We start from the raw sequence: 25,822 nt of genomic DNA, 5'->3' as shown, positions 1-25,822 counted from the left end.
GATATGCACGTTTTGTAGCATACTCATTGATCTCTGTTGGGGGTAAATTTGGGACCAATTCGAGGGGTGTGATCAAGTTGTGATCGTATACAATTTTGAACGGAGTGTGTCTGTGGTTTAACTAGGGAAATTCGGCTTGAGGGAGAATGAGATCCTACTATTTGATGTTTTTCCCTATGAAGCGTCGAAGAAGATTCTCAAGGCTTCTATTAACTACTTCGGTTTGACCATCTGTCTGAGGGTGTGGTGCAGAATTGAATTGGAGTTTAGTGCCTAATCTGCTCTAGAGGTTCTGCCAAAAGTGGTTAAAAAATTTAATGTCCCGATCGGAGGTGATGGTTCTGGGAATGTCGTGAAGCCGAATGATCTCACCGAAGTATAAATTGCAAATATGAGATGCATCTAACGTTTCGACATAACTTGCTTTGGCGGGATAAGTAGTTGTTCGCTTTGTAGAGCTGCTTGTGAGGTTTCTTCTGACACTGTTCCCAGATTTCCTGGAAGTCAGATTCGTCTCGTATCAGTCTTTTATAATTTCAAAGCCTACAACGTGAGTCTGCATGGATGTGATCAGTAGGTGACGACGACTCGGAGCATCTGCTTCGCGGTTCTGACTCCTGGATTTGTGTTTGAGCTCGAACTGGATTGAAGCTAAGAATTCAACCCAGGTAGTGTGGCACTCTTTGAGTTTAGTATGACTATTTAAAAATATTAGAGCTTCATGATTCTTGAAGAGGATGAACTCGGCTGTGAGTAGGTAATGACTCCAATGTTATAGAGCCCTAACAATGAGATAAAATTCTTTATCGTAGGTGGAATATTTTCATCAAGTCTGATTTAGTTTTTTGGTAAAATAGGAAATTGGGTGAACGCCTTGACTTAGTACAACACCAATGCCTACTCCGGAATCGTCACACTCAACCTCGATTGCTTGGTTGAAATCAGGTAAGGCAAAAACTAGGGCTTGAGTGAGATTTTCCTTCAATATGTCAAAGCTGGTTTGGGTTGTGACCGTCCATGTGAATTCTTTTCGTTTTAACTGCTCCGTGAGAGGGGTGGTGATAGTGTTGAAGTTGCGAACAAATCTTTGGTAGAAGGGGGCTAGCCCCAAAAAGTGTCGATGGGGTGATGAATGGAGTTTGGAGGTGTTGATGTCGTTAGTTTTGTACGTTAGTTGAAACAATCCTCTCGAAAGAATAGTATATAAGGGCAACTGGAGTCTGGAGGTTAGTAGGTGATAGAGGATGATTGATATTGCCATTCTTTTTGAAATGAGAGTTGATTATGTAACTTGGTTGAGATCTTTTGTCGGCGGTTAACAGGGTGTGCTTGGATTTGGCAAGCAATTTGGTGTCTATCATGATAATTGTGGGTCGGACTACTAACATTTGGCAAGCAATTAAAACATCTAGATATGGCAGGGGGTGCGGGTGTCAAACCATCATGTACTTGGCATAATGCGTTGTGGATACTAAGTAATGATAGATGTTAAGATGATGGATGTTAGGCAATAATCTACTTTGTTAAATTGTGAATGTTGAGCAAAAATGGGCATGTAAGGATGGCATTTGTCAGACGACTGGAAGTCAAGCAATCACAATAATCAAAGTATGAGAGCTGTTCAACAATGATGAATATCAAGTAACTACGATTGTCCAAAAATTTGGGATGTCAAGCTTCTACTAGTTTTCTGGGTTGATGAATGTTGCTTTGCAACGGGCACCTGACAATTAAGAATTTAAAGTAGCGACGAGTATCGAAGGACGACTTCTGTCAACTGATAATGGAAATTGTGGGATGTCAAGCATTTGGTACAGATGAGAAGGGAAGTGAGATCCTAGGAGATTTTGGCTTGATAGTGCGGTTTGTGGGATTTAGGTAAAGATCAAGGATCTTGAACTTTCATCCATGTTTTGGATGTGATCTTTCAATGATGTGTTAGTAGCACCTTCATCGGTAGGATTCCTCCTTTTGGGAGAAGAATAGCTAAAGCTTGGCCTTGGTTCAAAGAGGGATTTCTTGAACGGTGGAAGTTGGGATGAGACCCCATGTTACGGGTTATGTGTTTCTCCATTGTGAGGCAGGTTGCCATCATTTAGTGGATCAAGGGACAACGTGATGGTTTTCTATGGATTGTGTTGAATTATTCCTACGGATTGCTCAAATCATTGCATGTTAAAATATTTAAGCACTAGAGAGATTTTTACATCTTAGAGTTATATGACGAGTCCATAGATTAATATGAGATTGCAAGCAGCACTTATAAGTCATTAATTTTGTGTAAAAAAGTGAAAAAATCACCAAGGCCTAATCTAAGTTTAAATAGTTTCGTTACTTTAAGTCTGGGAATTACTGAGGTTCGCCCATCCATGTAAGTGGATTTCTGGGTACAATGTAATAGACATTTTGCGAGGAACATTTCCTACAGTGCCAAAAGGTTTTTTAATATGGCGAGCTTGAACAATTTTAGCATTCATTTTCTCTTGTTGATGGACATCCCTTTTGCCATTCTCGAACATTTATCACCAACGTATGAGATGTTCTCTGCCAAAAAAGTATTTTACATTATTGCCTTGTTTTCTTCAATATGGATGGCCTGCTAGTGCTCTGCAATGGCTATTAGTAGCGAAATCTTTGATTGGCGAGTAAAGAGAAATGTTTTGCAGACCCTATTGGTCGGATGGAGTTGATGAGTCTACATTTTTGTGGGCAATTGGTAGGAATAGTTTTACTGGTGTTCTTTCATTAATAATTAACTGACGCAGGAGCTGTTATTTTATTTATTTCTTCTTTTATGCTAGCAGTGGTGACACAATTGTAATTAGTTGCTATTTTTGGTTGCCGGCAGTTCTGGATAACCAAAATTTCCCTGCAAGTTCTTACTGGTTTTAGGCAAAAGTCCTGTATCCTGGGTTTGAGGCGTCCCAGGTGGTACTTAGCCCTTTTTTCTTGTTTTCTTCTCTGAATTCTTGAAGTATATTCTTCCAGTTGTTTCATTTCTCTGTTGCTGTTCGAGCTAGCTCCCATTTTGTTTTATTTTCTTTGTTGTGGTACCAACTTGGTATCAGAGACAGCACACTTCCATCCAGAACTCCTCCTATCGAAACATCAGGCAAGAGAATCAGGATGATGCCAACAAGAAACAAATTAAGTCCAACTGAAGAATTAGTCGTAAAAGACTTGCTACGAGAAATTTGTCGGTTGTAAGAGAGACTGACGGTTCTTGAACAACGGGATCCTAGAGAACGCCAAAATGAACCTGGAAATGAGGTGATTAGAGAAGAAGAGAACCCATTCTATCAAGAAATATCCAGTGGGGACAACAGCCCTGTGCGAACATTAAGGCATGGAAATTGACTAAAATCTATAAATTTTGGAATCAAAATCGACATTCCTGAATTTGAGGGAAGATTGGATCCAGATAAATTCGTCAATTGGCTTCATATAGTTGAACAAATTCTTGAATTTAAGGAAGTGCTACAAGAACATGTTGGCAAACTTGTGGCGATCAAATTAAAGAAGAACGCATCCCTTTGGTTCAAATTAAAGAACACATCTCTTTGGTGGAAAAACTTGAAGAGGACTTGATAAAAAGAGGAAAGGTCCATAATCACTTCTTGGACCGAAATGAAAAAATAATGCAATGGAAATTCTTCCCTGAGCATTATAAACAAGAAATCTTTATTCGGCTTCATAAGCTACAACAGCAATAAATTACCTGGGCCAAAATGCAGCCTCACTGAAGCTGAAGTGCACATCATTGCCCCGTTTTCAGATGGACTATGACCAATCATTGCTAATGTCGTGCAGTACAATCTTTCTGGACACTTCATACTTTAGTTGTTAAGGTAGAGAAACGACAACAGTTTGGAAGGACCACCCAAAACTGAAATGCTTCAAGTAAAGCCCCTAACTTAAAACCTTTCACTAGAGGAAAGCGATGAGAATTCAGTGATAACATAGGAGGACCTTTGAATCGAGGAGCCATGGGTTTGGACATATCGCTTCAAATTATCCGAATCTCCATTTCATTTGTTGAAGAATTGAATTCGGATGCAGTACAACAAGAGGATTATGACAATTTTCTCATTGAAGAACTCTTTTTGGGTGGATGAAGGCTCGTGAATACTAAACATAGTTCTGACAAATAATAGCTTCATCACAATATTTTTTGGACAAGGTGTACCGGGCATGACAAAGTTTGCAAGCTCATTATCGATAGGGGGAGTTGTGAAAACCTGGATTAGATATAAAATTTGCAAAAAAAATAGTTTTGGGCTCAAATAGGTGCGGCTCGTGCTGGAATAAGATGGCGGGATTGGTTCAGATCGCGCAAGCTTCACGCACAAGCTTCAGTGAAGTGGCTAGGTTTTAATAGGAGTTGTGTGTGATTCAGGCAAGTTAGGGGGAGCTATTTCGATGCAGGAAGGGAGAGACGTAGACGAAGGGTTTTGGTCTGGGCTTCATGCAGATTAGGACAAAGAGCATCACATGAGTTTCAGTGTCGAGAAGCGTTGAGCGAGATCTGTGAAAAACGGGGCAGGCAAAAGATTTGGTGATTTTAAAAAGGGAGGCGGAGCGGCATTGTCGTAGGCGAGGATTCATGCAAACAGGGAAGCAGTAGGGCTTTAGCTTCAATTCATGGCTGGAGTAGATGGAGAAAAATATGTGAGTTTTGGATATCCTTGTATGCTACAATCCTGTTGTTGCTTTCCTTGCTAACCTCAGTTACGACTGTCTCTCAAAGGTTGTGGTTACGAAGAGGAAGGGAGACAGAGTGGTAGGAGCGGCAAGGGCTTCGGCGGTTTTAGGAAGCGATGGTGTGGAAGGGAGGACTTTAATTTTGAGTGCATGAGAGGATGGCGAGGAAGTGCTTGGTCGAAGAATGAAATGGAATATGACTTCCTCTTGGCTGTTGTGGGCGAAATTGAAAGAGTAGAGGAGAGAGCTTCTTTTCCATTGGTTAGGTCCTTTTGAAGTAATGGGAGGTTTGTTTCTTTTGTGTGTGGCTGTTTCGAAGTGAGCCGGGCCGAATAACTAAATTTTGTTTTACGCCTCAAAGTAATCGCGCGTGGTAATTTTTATGCTGTACTGGCGAGAATCTGTAGGAATTTTTTTTAATTATTATTATTGTTTATTCTAACCATTTTTTATTTTAACGGTCAATTGTTATGTCATCATTCAAGTCATGTCACTCCTTTCAATAATCATTATTTCTTTTTTTTTTAAATAATTTCAATGAAAACAAATTTCCCTCTTCTCTGTGATACTTCCTCTCTTCCAGTTCATGATCTGTATGAGATGGTTTCCCTTGTTCCCAAGTAAACTTCCTTGTTCTTTGCCTCCTCTTCCCAAGCCACCAGCTCCCTTCCTCCCCCATTCAAATCCATTGCGAAGAATCATAGTTTTGTATCGCAAAAATGGACTGAAATTAATACGAATATTGGCACTCATTTTCAACTTCTTAATCATAATTGAGCCTGTTTGTCCTATAAAAAAATTCACGAACTACATGAGTGAAAAAATCTTGTAAGTAGAAAGGATGGATTCTCTGTAATGAGTGGGAACTCATCAAACATGATTATTTTCTAACCACAAACTTGCAGTGAAGCTACTAAGCATTGGAATAATAATATCGGGCTCTTATAGACATACCATCTGACAGGGGCGTCCTGTGGGGGCTGAACCGGCCAGGGGACAATAGGTTGGGGTCCCACCTCTCCCACTTATCTAATGTATTTATGTGTATTTTGTGTTGAGGGTTCAGTTTTTTTATTTTGATTTCAGGTTTCTGTGTGGGCAGCTGCCGGCGCCCGGCTTCTCTTTCTAGGGTTGTATCCAACTGATTGGGCGGTGCTCTGATTGTATCTCTCTCCGGCGATAGTGATTATCTCAAAATTCTTCCCCCACTTCCCTTCCCGTGCTGGTCACCAGCTCTCCTGCACCCTTTCTACTCCTACAGCCGGCCTACTTTCCTGCATCCCCGCTCTCCCCTGCTTGCCGGTCGCCGGTCTGCTCCCTTCCATTCCTCAGCAGTCAGCCCACTCTTCTCCTGCAGCTTTGCTGCTGCCCAGCCGGCCTTCGTTACACCACAACACCGCCCCTCCTAGCCACATGGCCCTTGTTAGGCAGCTGCAACTCCTCTACCAGACAACTTGAACACCCGCGACCCCTCTATCTTCCCCTTGTCCCGGGCCGTAATTTTCCTTGTACCCACTTCTGCCCTCCCATAAATTCCCCACTAGTACTGTTCCTCCCTGCAGCAACCCCAATACCTTGTCCTCCTCTCTTCTGACGTGCCTCCACACCCCCATACCCCCACCTATTACTACTGTCCCTTCACCCAACCTTCCTGTTGTTACCATCTACACCACCTGCTGTCCTGCCGGTGCCCACCCCCCTCACTCTCACCCTAGAGAGTCCCACGTGTTTGGTACTATTTATTTCTCTGTTTTAAATCGACGTCGTTGTAACCTTTCGAATTTCAGCAATCATATTCGCATTTCTCTTGTGGTTTGGGTTAACTCTGATATTATCATCCGATTCTTATGTTTTTACTTGTCTAACACCTAAACATTATTTTTTACATTTATACCACTCATATCTTTCATACCATATAAAAAATACCACTATTTTCTTTTCATGCAATATATAATATGATACAGATGTAAAAACTAAAGTTTAGGTGTTAGATATATAAATGCATAAGAATCGTGGTCTGTATGTTAATATTCGTTATAACTGTTTTGTTCCAGCATTTATGCGCATGCTATGCAATTTCTTTGAATTTACAAATCTAACACCGAAATTTCGCTTTGTACATTTATACAGCCCCAATCTTTCTTAGCACATAAAAAATACCATAAATTAACTTTTACAGAGTGAAATACACCTTTTTGTCCATAGTTAAACTGGTGTGTGTGTGTGTGTAGATAGATAGATAGATAAATACATATAAATTGAAGTTTTGGTGTTAGATATATAAATACATAAGAATTGAGTGGGATATATATATGTAAATCTTCCTGGTTTGTTTTATGAAAGAACCTATCAATAATATTTATTTATCTTTGAGTTATGAAACATCACAGGGAAATTGCAAACATACCATAGTGTTCAGAGACTTGAGATTGATCCATCCAGATGATTCACACAACAGAGCAGATTACCCTCTCCTCACTTTCCAAATCAAACCTCGTAAAAGAAAATGCTCAGTTTGTCAGATCTATCAGGCAACAAAGATGACCGTTGAGGATAAGTGGGCCCCAGATGATCCCTCTTATTTCTGCATCAAATGTTATTTTCTTCTTCATTACAAGGAAGATAACACTTTATTGTATCCTCATACTGTATATGATTACTTTCATGAGTAATTAAATCATAAATTGCTGATACAACCCCTGCTTGTTGTGAAACAGTTATGGGGCTTTTACATACATACCACCCATTTCTTATGTATTTACATATTTAACTCCTTAATCTTAGTTTTTGCATTTATATCACATGTTTTAACATTTGAAAACATCTTTTCATGCATGGATAAAGTGGCATATATATGTAAGAAATGAAGTTTAGTTGTTAGATATGTAAATGCATAGGATTTAAGTGGTATATATGTAAATATTCCAACAATTATTACTTCATTCGCTTCACATATTCTGTACTAGAGCAGGTGTTTTTCCAAGCTTTTGACTTTTGAAATTTTATTTCTTTTCTACAGAATTTAAAGGTTTATTTCTTTAGATGATTTACATAGATACTACAATTACTATGTTAAGTCGTCATTTTTATGTTTATGGCACTTTATCTATGCGTTAAAATGTGTATTTCATTTTTACAGTTACTTCATAATTATAATCTTGTATGATATGAAAGACGTGGGTGCTATAAAAATAAAAATCATGGCTATAATATGTAAATATGTAGGAATTGTGTGTATGTAAATGACCCAACGAGTTCATTAATGAACCTGCTAGCTTAATGTAGCAGCTTCTCCGGGCATTGAATTTTATGCGGGATCTACACGTATTTTTCCATTTTTATGTGTCCAATAATTCAATTTTGATATTTATTTATAAGGCCATTTGTGTGCATACCACCCTATTTCTATGTATTTACATATATAGCAACTAACTTTTATTTTTTATAATTATACCACCCAAAATATGATTCCACATCAAAAAGACCCTTCTGTGAAATATACACTTGCATGCATAGGTGAGGTGGCATGTACGTAAAAATTGAAGTTTGTGTTAGATTTGTAAATAAATAGGAATTGAACGTTATGTATTTAATTCTTTCTTACTTATATAACATTTTACTGTCATGATTATGTCGAATATAAAAAAAATGTCTATTTCACTTTAGAAAACATAATAGCAGTATTTCTGATATGAAGATAAAGATTTGGGTGGCATATTATATATATTTAAATTATATTATTTATATGATATTATATATTGTTGATGAAGTTGACCAAAATCACTCGGGTTGGATATGAGAAAGTTGTGATGGAGTCTTTTAGAGTTTAAAGGAGATTGGTGAAGTTATAGATTAAAAATACAACTATTTTTAAATTTTAAAGAAAATAAAATACATCTTTTCATATATAAGGTGTAAAAAGTGAAATTTAAAGGTTAGATGTGTAAATACATAGGAATTAGGTAGAATGTAGGCAAATCTTCCTTTTATTAATTATTTTAAAGTTTTGAATGTTTTGTGAACAAATAATTAAATTTCAGTGTTCAATGTCTAAATTGGACAACTTTTGAGTGTTGACATATGCAATATGTAGATGGAAGTAATTTGATTATGATACTTTTCAAAATTAATAAATTTACTTTAAAAATAAATAAAGAATAATAGTTTATATTTTATTCACAACAAATTTAAATTTGATAACGTAGTATTGAGAAAAACCTATGAAAAAAAAAGTGCAACGGAATATAACTAAGGAGGGCTCATGGATGGAATACTGAGGGTCTATAGGTGGCAGAGCAAAGACTCACAGGCGGAAGATTAAGGGTCCAACAGCGGAAGATCGATGGTCCACAAGATTAATGATTAACTAGCAAAATATTGAAAGGACCTTTCTGATTATGTGTAGACCCCACCCCCTACCCTAAATCGGGGTTTCAGGGCGAACTAGTGTAGGTTCTCCTAACCAAAGATCAAAGTTAACTGAGCCAAGTAGAGGATCCCGCCTCTTGTCACAGCCTGATTCAAAGAAAGAGTTCGACATCTTCATCTACCTTGAACATGCTCTTAAAATTCCTCATTCGGAGTCAGAATTGGCCATAGAAATAATCTTCTCTCTCCCATGTGTTACACTCTATATCTTGGTGTGATTTACGATGAAATCAAGATTCAACATTCATAAAATATATTTAAAAAAATGCAAAAAATGCCAACACCACTATGTTGCATCTATCTTTAGTCCTACAACTTGCATTCAAATTCAAGTGATTAAGTGTAAATCCTTGATGCATTCTGAATTTCATGTTCCACACAATATTATGACATACAATATTATTGTATATGAGACATGTAATATTCTTTTCCAAATTCAAACTCCGGGAACTAATAATGCTCAAAATTTACCCAAAAATAAAATAAATAAATTATTTCATCAAAACTCTGAGCTGAGCTTTCTCGCACTCCAACCCACCGGCGCCGCCACGAAACCTATCCCTCCCCAATCCCGGTGACGGAACCTTAAACGCCCTCGAAAACTCCACGAACCCATTCATTCCTCTCCTGATGTGCGGATTCTCCGCCTCCCTTCCCTCTCTTTCTCTACCCTGCCGGCCGGCGACTACACAATCAACCTCACCGGTCTTCTGCATTCCATTACCGGAAACCTCTCTCATCCTCTCCTCCAGAAGGATAGCTGCGTGGGCGAGCTTCATCTTCACTCTCTCCTCCCTCCACGCCTCCGCGAGCTTCAGCATCCGCCGATCATCGTCCGCCTCTCTGACCGCGCGATCTGCGGCCTCGCGGCACCGCGCCGTCTCAGCCTCGGCATCAGCACGGGTGCGACGCTCGTCGGCGAGTTCGCGTGCGAGGGATTTGGCGAGGGATTCGGCCGCGCGGCGCATGCGACGTTCGCGATCGAGTTCTGCGCGGAGATCGCTGATTTCTGCGAGGGCGAGTGGGAGGTCGTCCATGGCCGTGGTGTGGAGGTGGGTTTGTGGTGGGGAGAGGGAGGGGGAGGTGGGGATTCGTAGGGGGTGAGGTGATGGGGGAAATCCAACAGGAAGTGGGGGTTGTGATAAAGCTTCCATGGAGGGGAGGCATCGGCGGCCATTACTGAGAGGATGGATGGGGTCGGATCCGGTACGTATATGGCTTTAAAATTTTGTGCGTTTCCAGGCTGTGCCAAAGATCTTAATTGTGATTTTAGTGCTGTGCCACTGCTGCAACTTTTCTCTTTTTTTTTTTCTTGCTTTCATGTATATTGGATTGTGAACTGAGTGGAGATTTTTATGAGGAGAAAAGTTGGGGGAGGAATGAGGGAAGGATGGAAGAGGAGAATGGTAGGTCCCTCTAAACCTAACGCAGCCTCACATGAATCCTTCCTTTCCCCTCACTTCTTGTCATGTTGCATTCATTCCTCATCCAGTGAGGGGCATTGTAGCTTTTCATTTTTTTATTATTATGAAGAGGAAAAAATGGAAAAAAATATATTATATGGCTTTGGTGACATAAAAGCCCGTTGAATGGGTCTAGAGTTTTGGGATATGTAGTGATTTTTTGGGTGTGAAGTCCTGCAAGTTTTTATCACTGCTTGTTTGGATTGTGGAAATTTTTGTTGATCATGCATAAGTTTAAGAGGCATTTACATTTACATACATATCATACAATTTCTATGTATTTATATATGTGAAGTTTACTTTTACATTTATAACACGGAAATCTTTCATGTCACACCAAAAATATTATTATTTTAATTTTTTAATAGTGAAATACGCATTTTCATGCATAGATGATGTGACATTTATGTAAAAATTAAGTGGTTTGTATTTAAACATTCTTAAATTTAAATTTGAGTTGGGGCATCTAAATCTTTGTCAAGGTTTACTCAAACAAGCAAATTCACATGTCAAATCAAGATTTAAGAAGAACCAAAAAGGTATTTTTTCTCAATGATGATGACAGAAGTTTTGAGGCAAAAACCTTGAAATGGAAAATAAAAACTCATAAAATTAAGAATAATTGATAAGTATGGTATCGATCATCTATATATTTAATAAATTCATTATCATAAGAAAAATTGCTAAATCATGTAAGGTGAGCACTTAAAATCAAAACATATCATGAGGGTCAACAACCTCATACTCACTTTTAACATATTCAAGCAATTATCATATATAATAATTTTATCATCCTCTGATGCAGTTTTATTTGCATATATAAAATCTTTTTTAATCGTTATATTTTTCTTCAAATAACACTAAATTCATATGGTCACTTCAATCGTTAATAATGATATTCAAGCAGTTCAACTGTGAATTATTCATATGGTCGCTTCAACCACCATAAAACATTCGTTCTTCACTAAACTGACCCAAATTTGTTAGAATTGGCAATGTAACCACTGTAATAATTGAAGTCAATATTAGACTGTAATTTAAGCGTTAGAATTTATTCAATTGAAGTAAATTTTATAGTCAATATTACTTGTAATTTAAGCGTTAGAATTTATTCAGTTGAAGTAAATTTTATAAATTTATTTATTTAAAATTCTAATACAATAAAAAGAAATCCTATACTTCAAATTCTTATGCTTTTGTCTTTAATTTTCGGGCCTCTTTGCTTGGCTTCTTCAAGAAGCCCATTCCTTCTTCACATGCGGCTTTTGTGGAGTTGCCTCCTCTGTTGTGTGTGGTATTTTTCTGGCTTCCTTCACACTCGTTTTGTTGGCTATTTTCCAGCCTCTTTTGGGTAGCCACCTTCTCCACTGCCAAAAATGTAAGCTTTTAGGAAAATCAGCTTTTTATTAATTGCATTGAAGTTGCTTGGTTTTTTAAGGTTATATAAAAGTTTTAGCAATGTTCTATTGTTGCCAACGATAACTTATATTATTCCAAGAATTTGATTAATTGCTTGCTGCATTTTAGCCTATGATATTAGAATCAATCACTCATTCTTCTAAACGTTTTAATTCTGATTTTTTGGGAGTTTTTGGCAGACTCAATTTGAATGACTTGATTATATAGTTTTTCTTTCATTTTCTAAATTTCTGTTTAATATCAAGGTTGGAGGCCATAGGTTTCGATTAGAGGTTGATTTATATGTTAAGATTGTTATTTTTGAAAGTGTTTTGAATATTTTGGGTCTAATAAGAACATAGCTAGGAAGTGTTGTTCGTGCAACCATGGTTTGTAGTTAATTGGAGATTATTTCTCAAGTAAGAAGTTTGAATTGATTATTTGAACGAATGCACATGATTGTTTTGGTCATGAAGCATTGAAAATCTCTTATTATCATGAAGATTTTAGTTAGAGAAAATATTACTTGTGTATGATATTTATTTTATAATTTTTTTTTAAATTCTTATTGCATATTTTCATTATTACATCATTACTAAATCATTTATGCTATAGTTAAATAGTTTTATTATTTATTACATTATTTTGTTCATGCTTTGTTTCAACCTCAATCAAACCTTTGAACTTTGAGTTGCTTATTACTGTTTTGTGTAATCTTGCTTTCCCTTTGTTTTCTTGCATTCATACGAAAAAGATGACTTTGTCTCTTGCTCTCTAATGTTGAGCAGTTGTATTGAACTGAACGATTATATAAAGTATATATTATATATATAAGTATAATATAGTATAATATATATATTGATAATATATTATATTTTTCTTATGTAGCCTGATTGAGATACTGCTTCAAATGTCTCAAATAAATTTTTGAATGATGTATCAAATAAGCTTAGAGTGATACATAGGCCTATTCACAAATTTCAATTTATTGCAACAGATTCACAAGCATGAAATTGGGGGCAATTCATTCAGTCTCCTTTGCAAATGTAATAATCATTAGTCGTGACAATAACTGACTATTAAGGGGCCATTCAACTAGCTTTTGAGATCAACTCTAACTTTCAATTTATTGCAACAGATTCACAAGCATGAAATTGGGGTCAATTCATTCAGTCTCCTTTGCAAATGTAATAATCATGAGCCGTGACAATAACTGACTATTAAGGGGCCATCAGCTTGGCTTTTGAGATCAACTCTAACTTGCAGTTTAGTGGTTTTTGATCTACTAATATGCACTCATGATTATGCAAATTATTCCAAAAGAATGAACCATTCAGAACTATTGTAACCTCCACAAGTTGTTTTTTCACGAGGTATTTGCTTCAAAATTCTCCTATCAAACACGTGAATTTACCTAAGACGGAAGTATTTAAAATTTGAAAATGTCTATGCTCGATAGGAAAGTATAAGGAATTATATTCCACCTAAGACAGAAAGTTTTAAGATTTAAAAACGTCTATGTTCGGCGGGAAGATATAAGGACTTACATCCCACCTAAGACGAAATTATTTAAGATTTGAAATGTCTATGCTCCGGAGGAAAGCATAAGAACTTACATTTCACCGAAGACAGTAAGTTTTAAGATTTGAATGTCTCTATGCTCGACAGGAAGGTATAAGGACTTCCATCCCACATAAGATGGAAAATTTTAAGATTTGAAAGCGTCTATGGTCGGCAGGAATGTATGAGGACTTACATCCCATCTAAGACGAAAAGCTTTAAGCATTCCTGGACACATCGGCAAAAAGAGAATATAGGAACGTATTCTCAATCTGAGTAGTGTACAAGGACAGCTTGGTCAACATAGATAATATAGGGATCTACATTGGATTAAAGTAGATACTTAGGGACTACCTACCTTAAGTGCTAACCGATATATCTTAGGAGTATTTCAGTAGGCTATGGGCTTCTAAGGGCTATTCACGGTGTGCAATGACTATGCCAGAAAGCTGCACATACTTTACTAGGTTTACCGAGTCAAGACATTGACTTGTCAAATTCTGTGCAGGGATTGAGGTCAATGAACCGAAAAGGAGAAAATAAAATGTTTCACTCGTTCAATTAGTCAAGGTATTGCTCCATTGTACTCGGAAATACAACACAAAATAGTGAACCCAAAACTCCGAAGAGTGAGCGCCAACCCATTCCCCCTAGTCTACAGTAGATGACTTTAACAATCATTCCCTAGTGCAATGACTATACTAGGACCAATCCTAGATTGACAAAGGCAAGGCGCCAACAACAAAAATATTGAACATTTTTCCCAAAGCTGACCTTTGTTTTGATCATTCCAGTTTTCTTAGTTTAAAATCTGCCTTTAGTGAAGGTGGCAACCAAATGTAGCTCCCATAATGGTTCATGCAATTATTATGGTTGAAAGTGTTTGCCACAAGCTAATTTAGTCATCATACAATAGGAGTATCTAAGGTCATCTTGACCAAGTTTATAATCAATCTAGGGTTGTTGAGTGCTAATTAGAAAGATGTCTAGACCAACTATACTCAACCAAGCCACGCTAGGGTCAAATGATAAGAGAGCCCACTAGACAAATCTAAATGTAAATAGCGAGATATCATGTTTAAACTACCAACTTATCCAAGATATTCTCAGGGATTTTAGAGTGAAATACAAGGGTCACTAAAGGTTCACAATCATCTAAAGCTATGTATTCCCCCAAGCACTCTAAAAGTAAGGAGGACTATTGGCTGTCTAAAAATCCCTGGAATTAACTTATAAGGGGGTCTCTAGTCAGCTTAACATCATCAAAAAGAATGATTACATCCATATAGGAAAATTATCGGAGAACCCATATATTAGTATTGAGATAGTTTAAGGCAAATCTCTGGCATGGGCTTACCGTCAACTAAGAGTAGGCTAATTGGGAAATATTCTAAGTTACTTAAACTTTGCTAGGAAGAGCAAGGTTTTAAGATACGGGTCAAAGAAATTTCTAATGACTAAATTTTTTTGATTAATGAGATTGTTTTAGTGGCGATCACTATATAGTTAAGCCTCAAGTGTTTGATTTAAACCAGTTGTTAAACATTTACTTTATATTCAATTACACATTCAAGAATTTTCTAAAAAAAAGCTCTTTTAATGTTCAAGACCTATAGCCACACCCTTAATTTGTGAGGTACCTTTGGCTGAGGTGATTTATAGTTGTTAATACGGATTCTTAGGCATCACATGACTAAGTAGAATAAGGGCATTGATGAGTCGAAACAGTGGAATTATAGAATCCTGTTGGGACACTTATACCTCTGCTTGGTTAATCATGTCTTTTCTACATCCATGTGCTTCTCTTTTTTGGGCACGTATCATCACACAACAAGCAAAAAACCATATAATATTATTAATCTATCTTTTACACTTGTATCACTGACTTGAAGCTTATCTTCTTTGGTTCCGAGGATGTCCTACCCCTTTCATCCTCAGTAGAGTCCAATAGGATCACTTTGACCAAGCCTTACTTGTACTAATTCTGTATAAGCCTAAGCTTGAGCATTATCTCATTGCTCAACAATTTTTTCAGATATGCTCTAGATATAATTAATATTAGAAGCTTCCTTCTTTTCAATTAAAATAATTATATTCGGAATCTTATTCCTTGCAAAAAAAAAAAAAAAAAAAAAAATCTTTCATAGATACTCTCAATCTATTTTCCTTTGATCATTGTGGGACCTTCGAGTATATTGACTAGCTAGTTACGATTAGTTCTTCACTACAGTGCCACATCTATTTTTTACAGCCTGCAATAGTCGAAGCTTGTGTTGAAATTTATATATTATTTTGAGAGGTTTAATTATAAATAGAAAATATAGAAGAAATCTAGGAGTTAATAAAAAAAAAAATTACCAACTTAATCATGGAGCCTACCCAGCGGAGCTGACGTCTTCACTGTCGTATTCTAGCGAACTCTGATCACGTAAGGTTCGGTCATGAAGCTGCGGGATTGGATTACAACTCACGTCGTCGTCTTTTTATCCTCAGTCGCCAGCTTCTTCTTGGCCTTCAGTGCCATGGAGCGCTGCGGCTCAGGAGGCGAGGCAATGAGAAACGGGATCGCGCAACTGGGAAGGCAACAATGGGATCGCGGCTCGGTGCAAGCAGTCGCGACTGGGAGCTTATCTTCTGCCATCGGACAGGAAGCAAGCAGTGCGGCTCAGAAGTTGAGGCAGGGAGGAGTGGGATCGTGTGACTGGGAAGGCAACGATGAGATCACGGCTTTTGCGAAACAGTCGCAACTGGGAAGGCAAGGATGGGATTGCGGCTGTCTGGGAAGGCAACAATGCGATCGCAACACTCTGGAAATGCGACGAAGGGACTGTGAGTCTCTGGGAAGACAACCTGCGGATTGAGGCAATAACACTCGTGATTGGAGCGAGTTGAGAAGTCTAAGGCACGCTCAGGCGTGCCGTAGCACTGAATCGACGACACCTTTGGCTGCTAGATTGTGGTAGAGTGGTTCGAGCAACTAGTTGCAGGACATGGTGCAGTGCGTTTGAAATGAAAGCGGTGGAGGAGAGAATTTGATTCTTCATATGTGAGAGATCGACGAAGGCTGAGGAATAGTTAAATTGATGTACACGAGGAGAGTTGCATGAGGCTACACTCTGAGCTGAGTGGACTTATAGGTGCGCGATAAGCTTTGGCTGCATCGAACGCAGGTATTACAGGTGCCCAGGGGGAGACCTCCAGGTGCTTCAACTGTGAAGAAGTGGGACACCTGTGCTTGGCTTTTCCAAAACCACATAAGGAAAAAGAGACGGTGGACATGAACAGTCTAGAGGCTGTGGTCATATTCGTGTGAAAGTATTGATGTATGATAATAGGACAGAGTATACTAATAAAGCGTTTGGGGAATACTTGTCGGCTCAAGGAATATTGCATCATGTCACATGTTCATACACACTGACACAAAATAGAGTAGTTGAGAGGAAGAATAAACACCTTTTGGAGGTAGCTTGAAGTATGATGATCACGATGAATGTCCCAAAACATTTGCGGGGTCTAGCAATTTTGATAGTGACTCGATTGATCAACAAAAAACCTTTAAGAGTATTAGATTGGAAATGCCCTTGTCAGATGTTGAAAGAAGATAATAGTAAAATCTTTCTATTGAAAATTTTTTGTTGTTATGTTTTGTGAAGGACAATAGATCATAAGTAGGGAAACTGGTCCTAGAGCTGTGAATTATGTTTTCATTGGTTATTATGCTACCAAGAATGTTTATGTTTGTTGAAGTTTGATAAAAAAAGAGATTGTTTATGAGCATGGATGTGTCTTTTAGAGAGTTCGAACCGTACTACCCTCTGAAGGTGACCTCACGCTTTAGTGACTCATGATACTGGCGGTATGAGGCATGAGGGGTGAAGTAATGATGGTCGGAGATTGTTGCATGTGGGAACAGTGCCTACACCCGTTGCGTGGGAAGGATCAGTTGAGGAAGAGCCAAAAAAATGAGGAAAATGAGCTTGAAGGTGGAGGGAGTCAAGCTCGGAGGGAGCTGAGAGCGTATACAAGGAGGAGGCAGAATGAAAAAACAATGTCTGCGGTGCCACTCGTTCCATCAAGTTCGGGAACAGTGTCTGCCGTGCCACTTGTGTCATCAAGTCCCTTGTCCTAGTCTATCCTGACTCCTAATACACCTACACTTTCCACTTCAAAACCTGATTACTCAGGTGATATGATTCCTCTCTCTTCTTCTCCCACTGTCATGGCTTCAAGGAGGATCTCTCGCAATAATGCGGGTCATTCTTCTAATCGTTATTTTTCTGTGTTTTAGTTTCTCACATGATATTGCTCAGTTTGTCTTCTACTCTAACATACTGTATACATAGCATTTATTGCATATTATTTTCTCCACACCCAAGTGTTGGCAGGTAGCTAAAGAGGATCCAAAGTGGAAGATTGTCATGCTAGAGGAATTTGGTGCTCTCGATAAGAATAGGACGTGAGAGTTGGGATCATTACCAGCGGGGAAAAGAACGGTTGGGGGCAAGTGGATCTTCACAGTAAAATAAAATCTAGAAGAAAAAGTGGAGTGTTACAAGACACGATTGGTGGTGAACGGCTACAGTCAGACATATGACATTAATTATGACAAGACATTTGCACTGGTAGAGAAGACGATAACAGTGAGGTCGTTGGTTTCTCTGGCTGTGAATGATGGGTGGAGATTACTCCAACTTGATGTGAAGAATATTTTTCTTTATGGTGAGTTACTTTAGAGGTGTATATGGATATACCGCTAGGATTCGGTATATGTCAGACAGTGGGCAAGGTGTGCAGGCTCAGGAAGTCGCTTTATGGAATGAAGCAAACTCCTCGAGTCTGTTCTAACAAGTTTAGAAAATTTGTTGTCACGTCACTATAATTGTTGTGTATATGAATGATATGATTATCACTTGTGATGATGAGACAGAAATTGTTTAACTAAATGTTAGATTGAGTAAAGATTTTCAGGTTAAAGACTTTGGACAGCTCATATACTTCATTGGGATTGAGTTGGCTCGTAGGCCAAAGGAGATGGTCTTTTCTCAGAGAAAGTATGTACTCGTTTTCATCACAGAAATATACATGTTGAGATGCAAGTTTGCAGTCTCTCCAATTGATCAGAAGACCAAGTTGAATGCAGAGGCAGGAGAGTCAGTTGATCGTGAAAGATATTAGAGATTGGTGGGTCATCTGATATGTCTAAGTCACATGTGTCTCGACATCTCATTTGCGGTGAGCGTGGTGAGTCACTATATACATTATCCAAGGAATGATCATATGGACCCGGTGTATCAGATTCTGAGTTACCTGAAGAGTGCGCCGAGAATGGGCTGGTCTATACGAAGAACGAGCACATAGACATTGAGGGCTATTGTGATGTTGACTGTGTGAGTTGTGCAGATAACAGAAGATCTATGTCATGATACTGCATGTTCATTGATGGCAACTTAGTCTTTTGGAAGAGCAAGAAACAATCTATAGTAGCAAGATCAATAGCAGAGGCAGAGTACAGGGTCGTGACCTTTGAGTTGTCGAGATGATGTTGTTGAGAGCCTTGTTGGTTGAGCTTAAGGTGGATCAAGACACTCAAATAAAGTTGTTGTGTTATAACAAGCCAGCAATTAGTATTGCCAACCACACAGTTCAACACAACAGAACCAAACATATGGAGATTGATAGATTCTTCATCAAGGAAAAGCTGAATAACGGGCTACTAGAGCTAAGTCATGTAGTCATTGGAGAGCAAGTAGCTAACTGCCTCACTAAAGAACTTGGTTCATTAGATTTGTCTAGATTATGTGACAAGATGGGCTTAGTGGATATCTTTTACCCATCTTGAGGGGGAGTGTTGAGATTTATATCTTATTTTGAGGGGTATAATTGTAAATATGAAACATAGAAAAGGTCTAGGTGTTATTTGTAAAAGGATTATAAGGCTAGGAAGCCCAGCTTATGAGTGGAGGAAAAAAACTTTTTACCAAATACCAAATTAATCATTTCTTTAGAAAGCATGACGACAGGCTGTTTGAGGGAGAAGAACACAAGTGTGAGGTGATAGAAAAGAAAATAATTAGGGAAACGGGACTGATCTGTCGATCCCCACAGAATAGAAGGGTATCGTCAGCTTAAGTCGAGCTAAAGAAGTCATTTAGCCATGCTTTCACATTATCAATATATACAGCCATTTGTTGAAAGATAGGTTTTGACATTCTGCAGCCTTTCAGAATCAGATTTTAGCGTATTCTATTTTATCCAAAATTTGCAAGATAAATTTGAAGCAATTCGGATATTAATGTAGGGTATGCTTATCACAGAGAGACCATTCGATATCATACAAATCAAAACTCAGTCATGATAGTTCAATGAATTAAATCCACTTTTCATGAAAGACTAATGCTATGACATGATTTATGACTAATAAAGAACTAAGGTAATCAATAAAGGTGTCTGAAAAAGAATTTGGATTAAATGAGAGCTCCTAGCCATCCTAAAACAATTTAACACTTAAGTTTACTATTTATGATGTATTTCAGATAATAAATAAGAAAAACAGCACAAAAATATTTCCAATTATGATGTGGTCTTTTGGTTATAAGCTGAAGTGGTTTTAACGAGCAAATATTTACGATTCATCAGTATACTTCCATTTTTTGGTCTCAGAATTGCACTATAACTTCGCAAATTTTAAGAGCACTTGATTAGCAGGACTGATGATTGCATAACATCCAATTCCTATGTATCTACATATATAACACCTAAAGTTTACTTTTTATATTTATACTAGCCAAATTTTTCATATGACATCAAAAATACCACAATTTTAGCTTTTAAAAAGTTAAATACACCTTTTCATGCATAGGTAAAGTGGTTTGCATGTAAAAATTGAACTTTGGGTTTTGGATGTGTAAATACATAGGAATTGAATGTTATGAATGTTAATCTTCCAAAACTATGACCTCCTATGTATCGTCAATGATGGGTTTCAGAATTGTACTCTTTGATTTGGTTGCCTTATTCTTAGTGCAAGCATCATTAATATTCTTTTCTCTGCATTTCTTAGTCATTAGGTCAGCCACATTATGAGTCTAATTACTTCAAATTCAGTCTAATCATCACTTGGAAGGCGGTGTTTGGCTGCAACTTAGATTTAAATTAAATATGCTTTATCAAAATCCAATAAATACAGATTTATCAAATTCAGTGCGCAATGGAGGAGCTCGCGAGCAACGATGAAATAAATCAGCATCGCAATTAGATTTAGTAAATCTAAATTTATGTCGTAAAATTGAACAAGAGAAAATGATTTAACGGACGTTGGTTTTAATTTTTATTTTTTTAGAGCTTTAGGATTCATATCTTATTTGGTACCTTGGTTACTTGGTGCTAGCGACAATTGACCCATACAAATAATGATCACACTGATTATAACTCTTTGATTAATTAAACTTGTAATTTCCGAAGTTTTGGTTTGCCCTTAAAATTTTTACCTTTGATTTGTTTTTCCCTTACTCGAGGCCCCTCTTTCACCTCTTTTGGAGATTTATATCTTGTTTTTCCCCCCCTCAATTTTCGTTATATGCTCCAACAACAACAAGCCTTTATCCTCCTAAGTGGGGTCAGCTACATTAATCCTTTTTTTTTCTCAATTTTCTTATTGAGTGTCATGTTTCCCTTTAATTCTAATAAATTAATATCATATTTTATACAATGTGGTCAAGTTTTTCTAAGTCCTACCTCTGTCTTTCTTAGCATAAGTCGAATCTAAAACATGTAACTGGATCATTAGATGGTCAACATGTAATGTGTGGCCAAACCATCTAATTCACTATATGCTCCATTGTAATTAAAATTTTTAATTGATCAGGCCTCTTTGTACAAAACACCATTCTAAAATCCTAAATTTTGTTGCAATGTCTGCCTCAATTAGACATTGTGGTTGAATGCAAGTCATTGGCTTGAGCAACCATTGTCACTTGTAACAGAAAAAATTGTTATTGTATCATACTGAAAATCATCTCATTTGAAACCATGACAAGCGCTTTCATACTAAAAACAAAAACCAAGCATGTGGGAAAAAAATATTAATTTGATTTAGGTAGGGGAGCTTATAAAACGGAGATTATGGGGGAAAAGGAGAGTCAACATAGAAACAATAGGAGGGGGAGATCAGAAGAAAATTTTAACGTCGTCTATACAAACAACGCTTACTTAAATATTAGTAAATATTTGAACAAATAGAAATTTTTAACTAATCCTAATAGAATTCAACACTAATAACTAATTTAGATAAAAATAAAGAAACTTGAATGGTAGCAATCCCTCTAGGTTGTAAAGAATTCTACTCCAATAAATTTCAAAATTGCTGGAGAATGTAACAAAAAAAATTCATTTCAAAGATAAGATATGAAGGAAAAGAACATTTTATTATTCACAGTACAATGCTCTTAAAATGAGTTCCAAAAACTATAATTTGACTTAAATTTTGCTAAATAAATTAATTAAGATATACAGTTCTTCTCAATTGGGCTTCCTTTAGTTTATGTGGGATGAGGTCAACTCGAAGGTGAGATTGTACTAAAAACATTCTGCAAAACTTTGTAACTAATAGATTTTACTGTAGATTTTGATTAGCAAGCTAATATAAGTAGACAAATTTCCTTCGTTCAGCAATAATAAACTTTCTAATACAGAGTTCTAATACTATCAGTAAGTTAGATAAGTTGGAACATTTAAGGCCAATACTTCTGGCCACATTGATGACAGATTATACTCATTGGAATCACCCCTAATTCATGGCTTCCACTGCTGATTCATCTCCCACCGCAACCCTCAATGTATCTTGTGGCAACTCCCATGCCCATAGATGAACTTTGCAGTGCCTTCAGTGTACACCTGTGTTTCCTTGTCCAGCCTGAGAACAAAGTTATCAATAAACACTAGGATGAAATTTAAAAAAGAAATAACTATAACAAAACTGGCGAGTCTTACGATTTTCTGACAGCTTTGCTGAGAAGAGAGGCGGACGCAAAGGTCTTCCCATCTAGATATCTATTCTCACCATTGATCCTTTGCTTTATCCTGGAATCAAGTTCATCCGAGTCCAAGGTGAATGGTGAATCGGATGCCTGTAGATTTACAAGATTCAATTAATTCTTTCATCCATACGATTGGTACCGTTGACAGGATCAATATGAATAATTCTTCAATTTAATATAATTTTAGGAGCTTTTACATTCATAGCAGAAGTATTTTGTAATCTCACACCTTAACTTTATAATTTACACACATGATACTCAGATCTTCAATATCAAATAAATAGTAGCACTGTTATCACTTTTTAAAAAACAAATACAACTTTTCATTCAAGGAAAGGGTTATAGTGCCATAGCGCTATGTATGCAAATAAAAAAATTGTGTGCGCTATGGATGCAAATCTCCTTTCTTAGAGCTAAATGCTATGCTCAGCTTACCATGATCCAACCCCATGTATCAGCATATGAAGGGATGTGAGCTGAATAAGGCACAACATCTACATTAAAAAAACAAAACCGAACTATTATCTTATGACACCGAAAATTGTATGGAACCGAAAACCAGAAGACAACAAAAATTTTCAATGCTTGCCCACATACATTTGAAAACATGCCTTAGTGTGTTGTAGATGCAGGAAAAGACCTCTGTATGACTAAACACTCCCGCTGGTCCAGCCTGCAAAAGCATATAAATTGTAAAATAAGAAATAGTATGTCTGGCAAAAACTTGAAATAACCACATAAATAGGCAAATACCTGTGTGACAAAAATACCGCCTTCTTTAAGTCTGGGTTTCAGGATTAATTCATAGAAGGATTTGGTATAAAGCTGATAGCAAGGGCCATCTTCAATGGGATCTGCCAAGTCCCCTATGATAACATCAAACTTCTCTTCCCTCTTTAGAAGCTCAGCTCTGTCAGAAACAGGATTTTATAGCTTTTAAGTCTTTAGTTTTGAAACTAATGAACAGCACTATGTTAAAATTTGATTAATAGTGTATTGCAAGCAAGTGAAGTTAATTTTCACACTTCGCTACATAAGAGCAGCACAACCCCATAATATTTGATCTGTTTAGGTACTTAATTTGTTTGGTTGGCAAATTATACATTTAAGAAAAAGAACTGTTTGTATTTATGTGGTGAGAGGTTATTACCGGGCATCATTAATGACAAGCTTAAGCCTTGAATTAAAGAAGGCATCTCTGTTGACAACCAAATGCGATCTGCAGAAATCTACAACCTCCTGTAACATTAATGAATGTAAAATATCCACCCATAGGAAGATTACTTGCATAAAACTCAAGTCATAAGCATTTACATAACACCTACTTTACCTATGCATGTGAATATGTATTTCACTTCCTTAAAGTTAAAATGGTGGTATTATTATGTAAAAAGTGAAGTATTAAGTTTTAGCTATGAAAATACAAAGGAATTGGACTGGGTTTTTATGTCAATTTCAATATACATACTGCCTTGCTTATGCATGAGAAGGTGTATTTCATTTTTTTAAACTTAAAATGGTGGTCTTTTTAATGTGAACTGAAAGATTTGGGTGCTATAGATGTAAATGTTAGAGTTTATGTGCTAGATTTGTAAATGCGTAGCAATTGGGGGTTACGTGTGTAAATGCCCATAAAATAAAATAAAAGAAAGAAAATTATGTCTCTAGAATAGTCCCTTAAACAAGTGATGGATATTTAATTATTTATTCAACCATACCCATGTAACAAAATGATTTGGTGTAGCAGCAAGGGTCATTCTTACCTCATCTATATCACACATAACAATCCTTTCCACTGTCTTGTGCCTAAGAATTTCTCTTGCCGTAGAACCCTCTCCTCCTCCCATTATAAAGATTGTTTCAGGCCTGTCATAAACAAAACGAAAGATTTATATCAAGTATCATTTGTCTGATAGCAGAACAAGAACACATACAGCCAAATCTGATTCCCTAGAAAGCAATGAGTATGAAAATATTATACTTAGTGTGATGGAGTAGTGCTGGATGGACAAGACATTCATGGTAGATGAACTCATCTATCTCCGTGCTCTGTAACTTTCCATCAATCACCAAAGCCTGCTATGCAAGAAGATACCAGGAGTTAAAACATATATTTACATATCTAACATCCAAACTTTGATTTTTGCATACATGTCACCTCACCGATGCATGAGAGGGTTAATTTATCTTGTTTAAAATTTAAAAAATGGTGTTTTTTTTTATATAAAAACTAATGTTCAGATATGTTAGTACATAAGAAATGGATGATATAAACGTAAATGCCTCTTTTGAACTTTATAGTTAGTAGTTCCATTTCGTGTACCTTTCCAAAAGGTTTTGTGTCCAGCAACGCAATGTCTTGATACTGACTCTCTCCAGAGTGCAGAATTCTGAACATAAATGACACAACTAACATGTAAGTTCAAATAGATATTACAAACTGAAACAAATTAAGAAAGAGGGGGGGATGATTATTGATTTTGGGAGTTTTAATAGAAGAACACAGACCCATTAAGAGCATAGCACCATCTCAAATTCTGCTCGATCTCCTCCTCATACCAAAAGCTCTTCCTGCGGCATTCCCCAACCACTGTTCCATTACCATTACACCTTGAAATATCCCCCATTTTCTCGGTCTCTAGATGAGAGAAGACAGTTTCTTTCTTTTTAGCCAACAGGGAAGCAGATACAGAGGAGAGAGCAGGCGGAAATCTCGCTGGAGGGTAAAAGGAGGTAAAAGTACCAAAACTGAACGCTTGGGGATGAAGAGCGACAGCTAGAGTTTGCTATCTGGGCTTCTTTTATAGGCTCGGAGAGCGCACGCTGCGGCATTGATGGAAATATTTTAATTCGAAGATTAGAATATCTAATGTTTAAACTTATTCTTCTATTAGATTTGTCTAGAGGGTAATTTAGGTACATACCACAATTCTTTTGTATTTACATATCTAATACTTGAAGTTTGTTATTTACATTGATAACACTTTTGTGGCATAGATTTATACATGAAATATTTGTATTTCTGTATATCTAAAATATATCAACGTTGATCCAGAGGACATGTAACGGTTCGGAGAAGAATGATACGATGAAAGATAGCCCACTGACAGAAAATTATGAGATCCACTTATCCAATTAATGCAGTTGTCCGAGCCAAAGTCATCAAGGTTAAATCCGACCAAATCACGAAAGAGGACAGAATGATACATACGGTAAAAAACAAGACAAATGCATCCA

General features: G+C 37.1%; 3 protein-coding genes across 6 annotated transcripts in view; 1 reads left to right on the top strand and 2 right to left on the bottom strand.

The window, feature by feature from the left end:
- LOC110029139 (snRNA-activating protein complex subunit) overlaps positions 1-7,453 on the top strand; it is a 79,330-nt gene extending 71,877 nt beyond the window's left edge. For 3 of the 4 annotated variants that reach the window (XM_020731290.1, XM_020731293.1, XM_020731292.1), the window contains one exon: positions 7,092-7,453. In XM_020731290.1, the coding sequence (XP_020586949.1) occupies positions 7,092-7,373 (282 nt within the window). In that variant the 3' untranslated portion in view covers positions 7,374-7,453. The remainder of the gene's footprint in view (positions 1-7,091) is intronic. The other variant, XM_020731291.1, reaches the window with a different exon arrangement.
- Positions 7,454-9,472: 2,019 nt separating this feature from the next.
- On the bottom strand, positions 9,473-10,166 carry LOC110029210 (protein BRANCHLESS TRICHOME-like). The gene has a single exon (XM_020731391.1). The coding sequence runs from the start codon at positions 10,164-10,166 to the stop codon at positions 9,621-9,623; it is 546 nt and encodes a 181-aa protein (XP_020587050.1). The 3' UTR covers positions 9,473-9,620.
- Positions 10,167-22,155: 11,989 nt separating this feature from the next.
- On the bottom strand, positions 22,156-25,373 carry LOC110029175 (thermospermine synthase ACAULIS5). The gene is made up of 10 exons (XM_020731346.1): positions 25,094-25,373; positions 24,909-24,975; positions 24,567-24,661; positions 24,349-24,451; positions 23,736-23,824; positions 23,339-23,495; positions 23,183-23,258; positions 23,021-23,079; positions 22,539-22,675; positions 22,156-22,461 (listed from the first exon to the last, which is right to left on the bottom strand). The coding sequence occupies exons 1-10, from the start codon at positions 25,210-25,212 to the stop codon at positions 22,380-22,382; spliced, it is 984 nt and encodes a 327-aa protein (XP_020587005.1). The 5' UTR covers positions 25,213-25,373; the 3' UTR covers positions 22,156-22,379.
- Between the last annotated feature and the right edge of the window lie 449 nt (positions 25,374-25,822).

This window comes from Phalaenopsis equestris, unplaced genomic scaffold (genome assembly GCF_001263595.1).
Source record: "Phalaenopsis equestris unplaced genomic scaffold, ASM126359v1 Scaffold000552, whole genome shotgun sequence".
Taxonomy (NCBI): Eukaryota; Viridiplantae; Streptophyta; class Magnoliopsida; order Asparagales; family Orchidaceae; genus Phalaenopsis; species Phalaenopsis equestris.
This window is presented reverse-complemented; position numbering and strand designations above follow the sequence as displayed.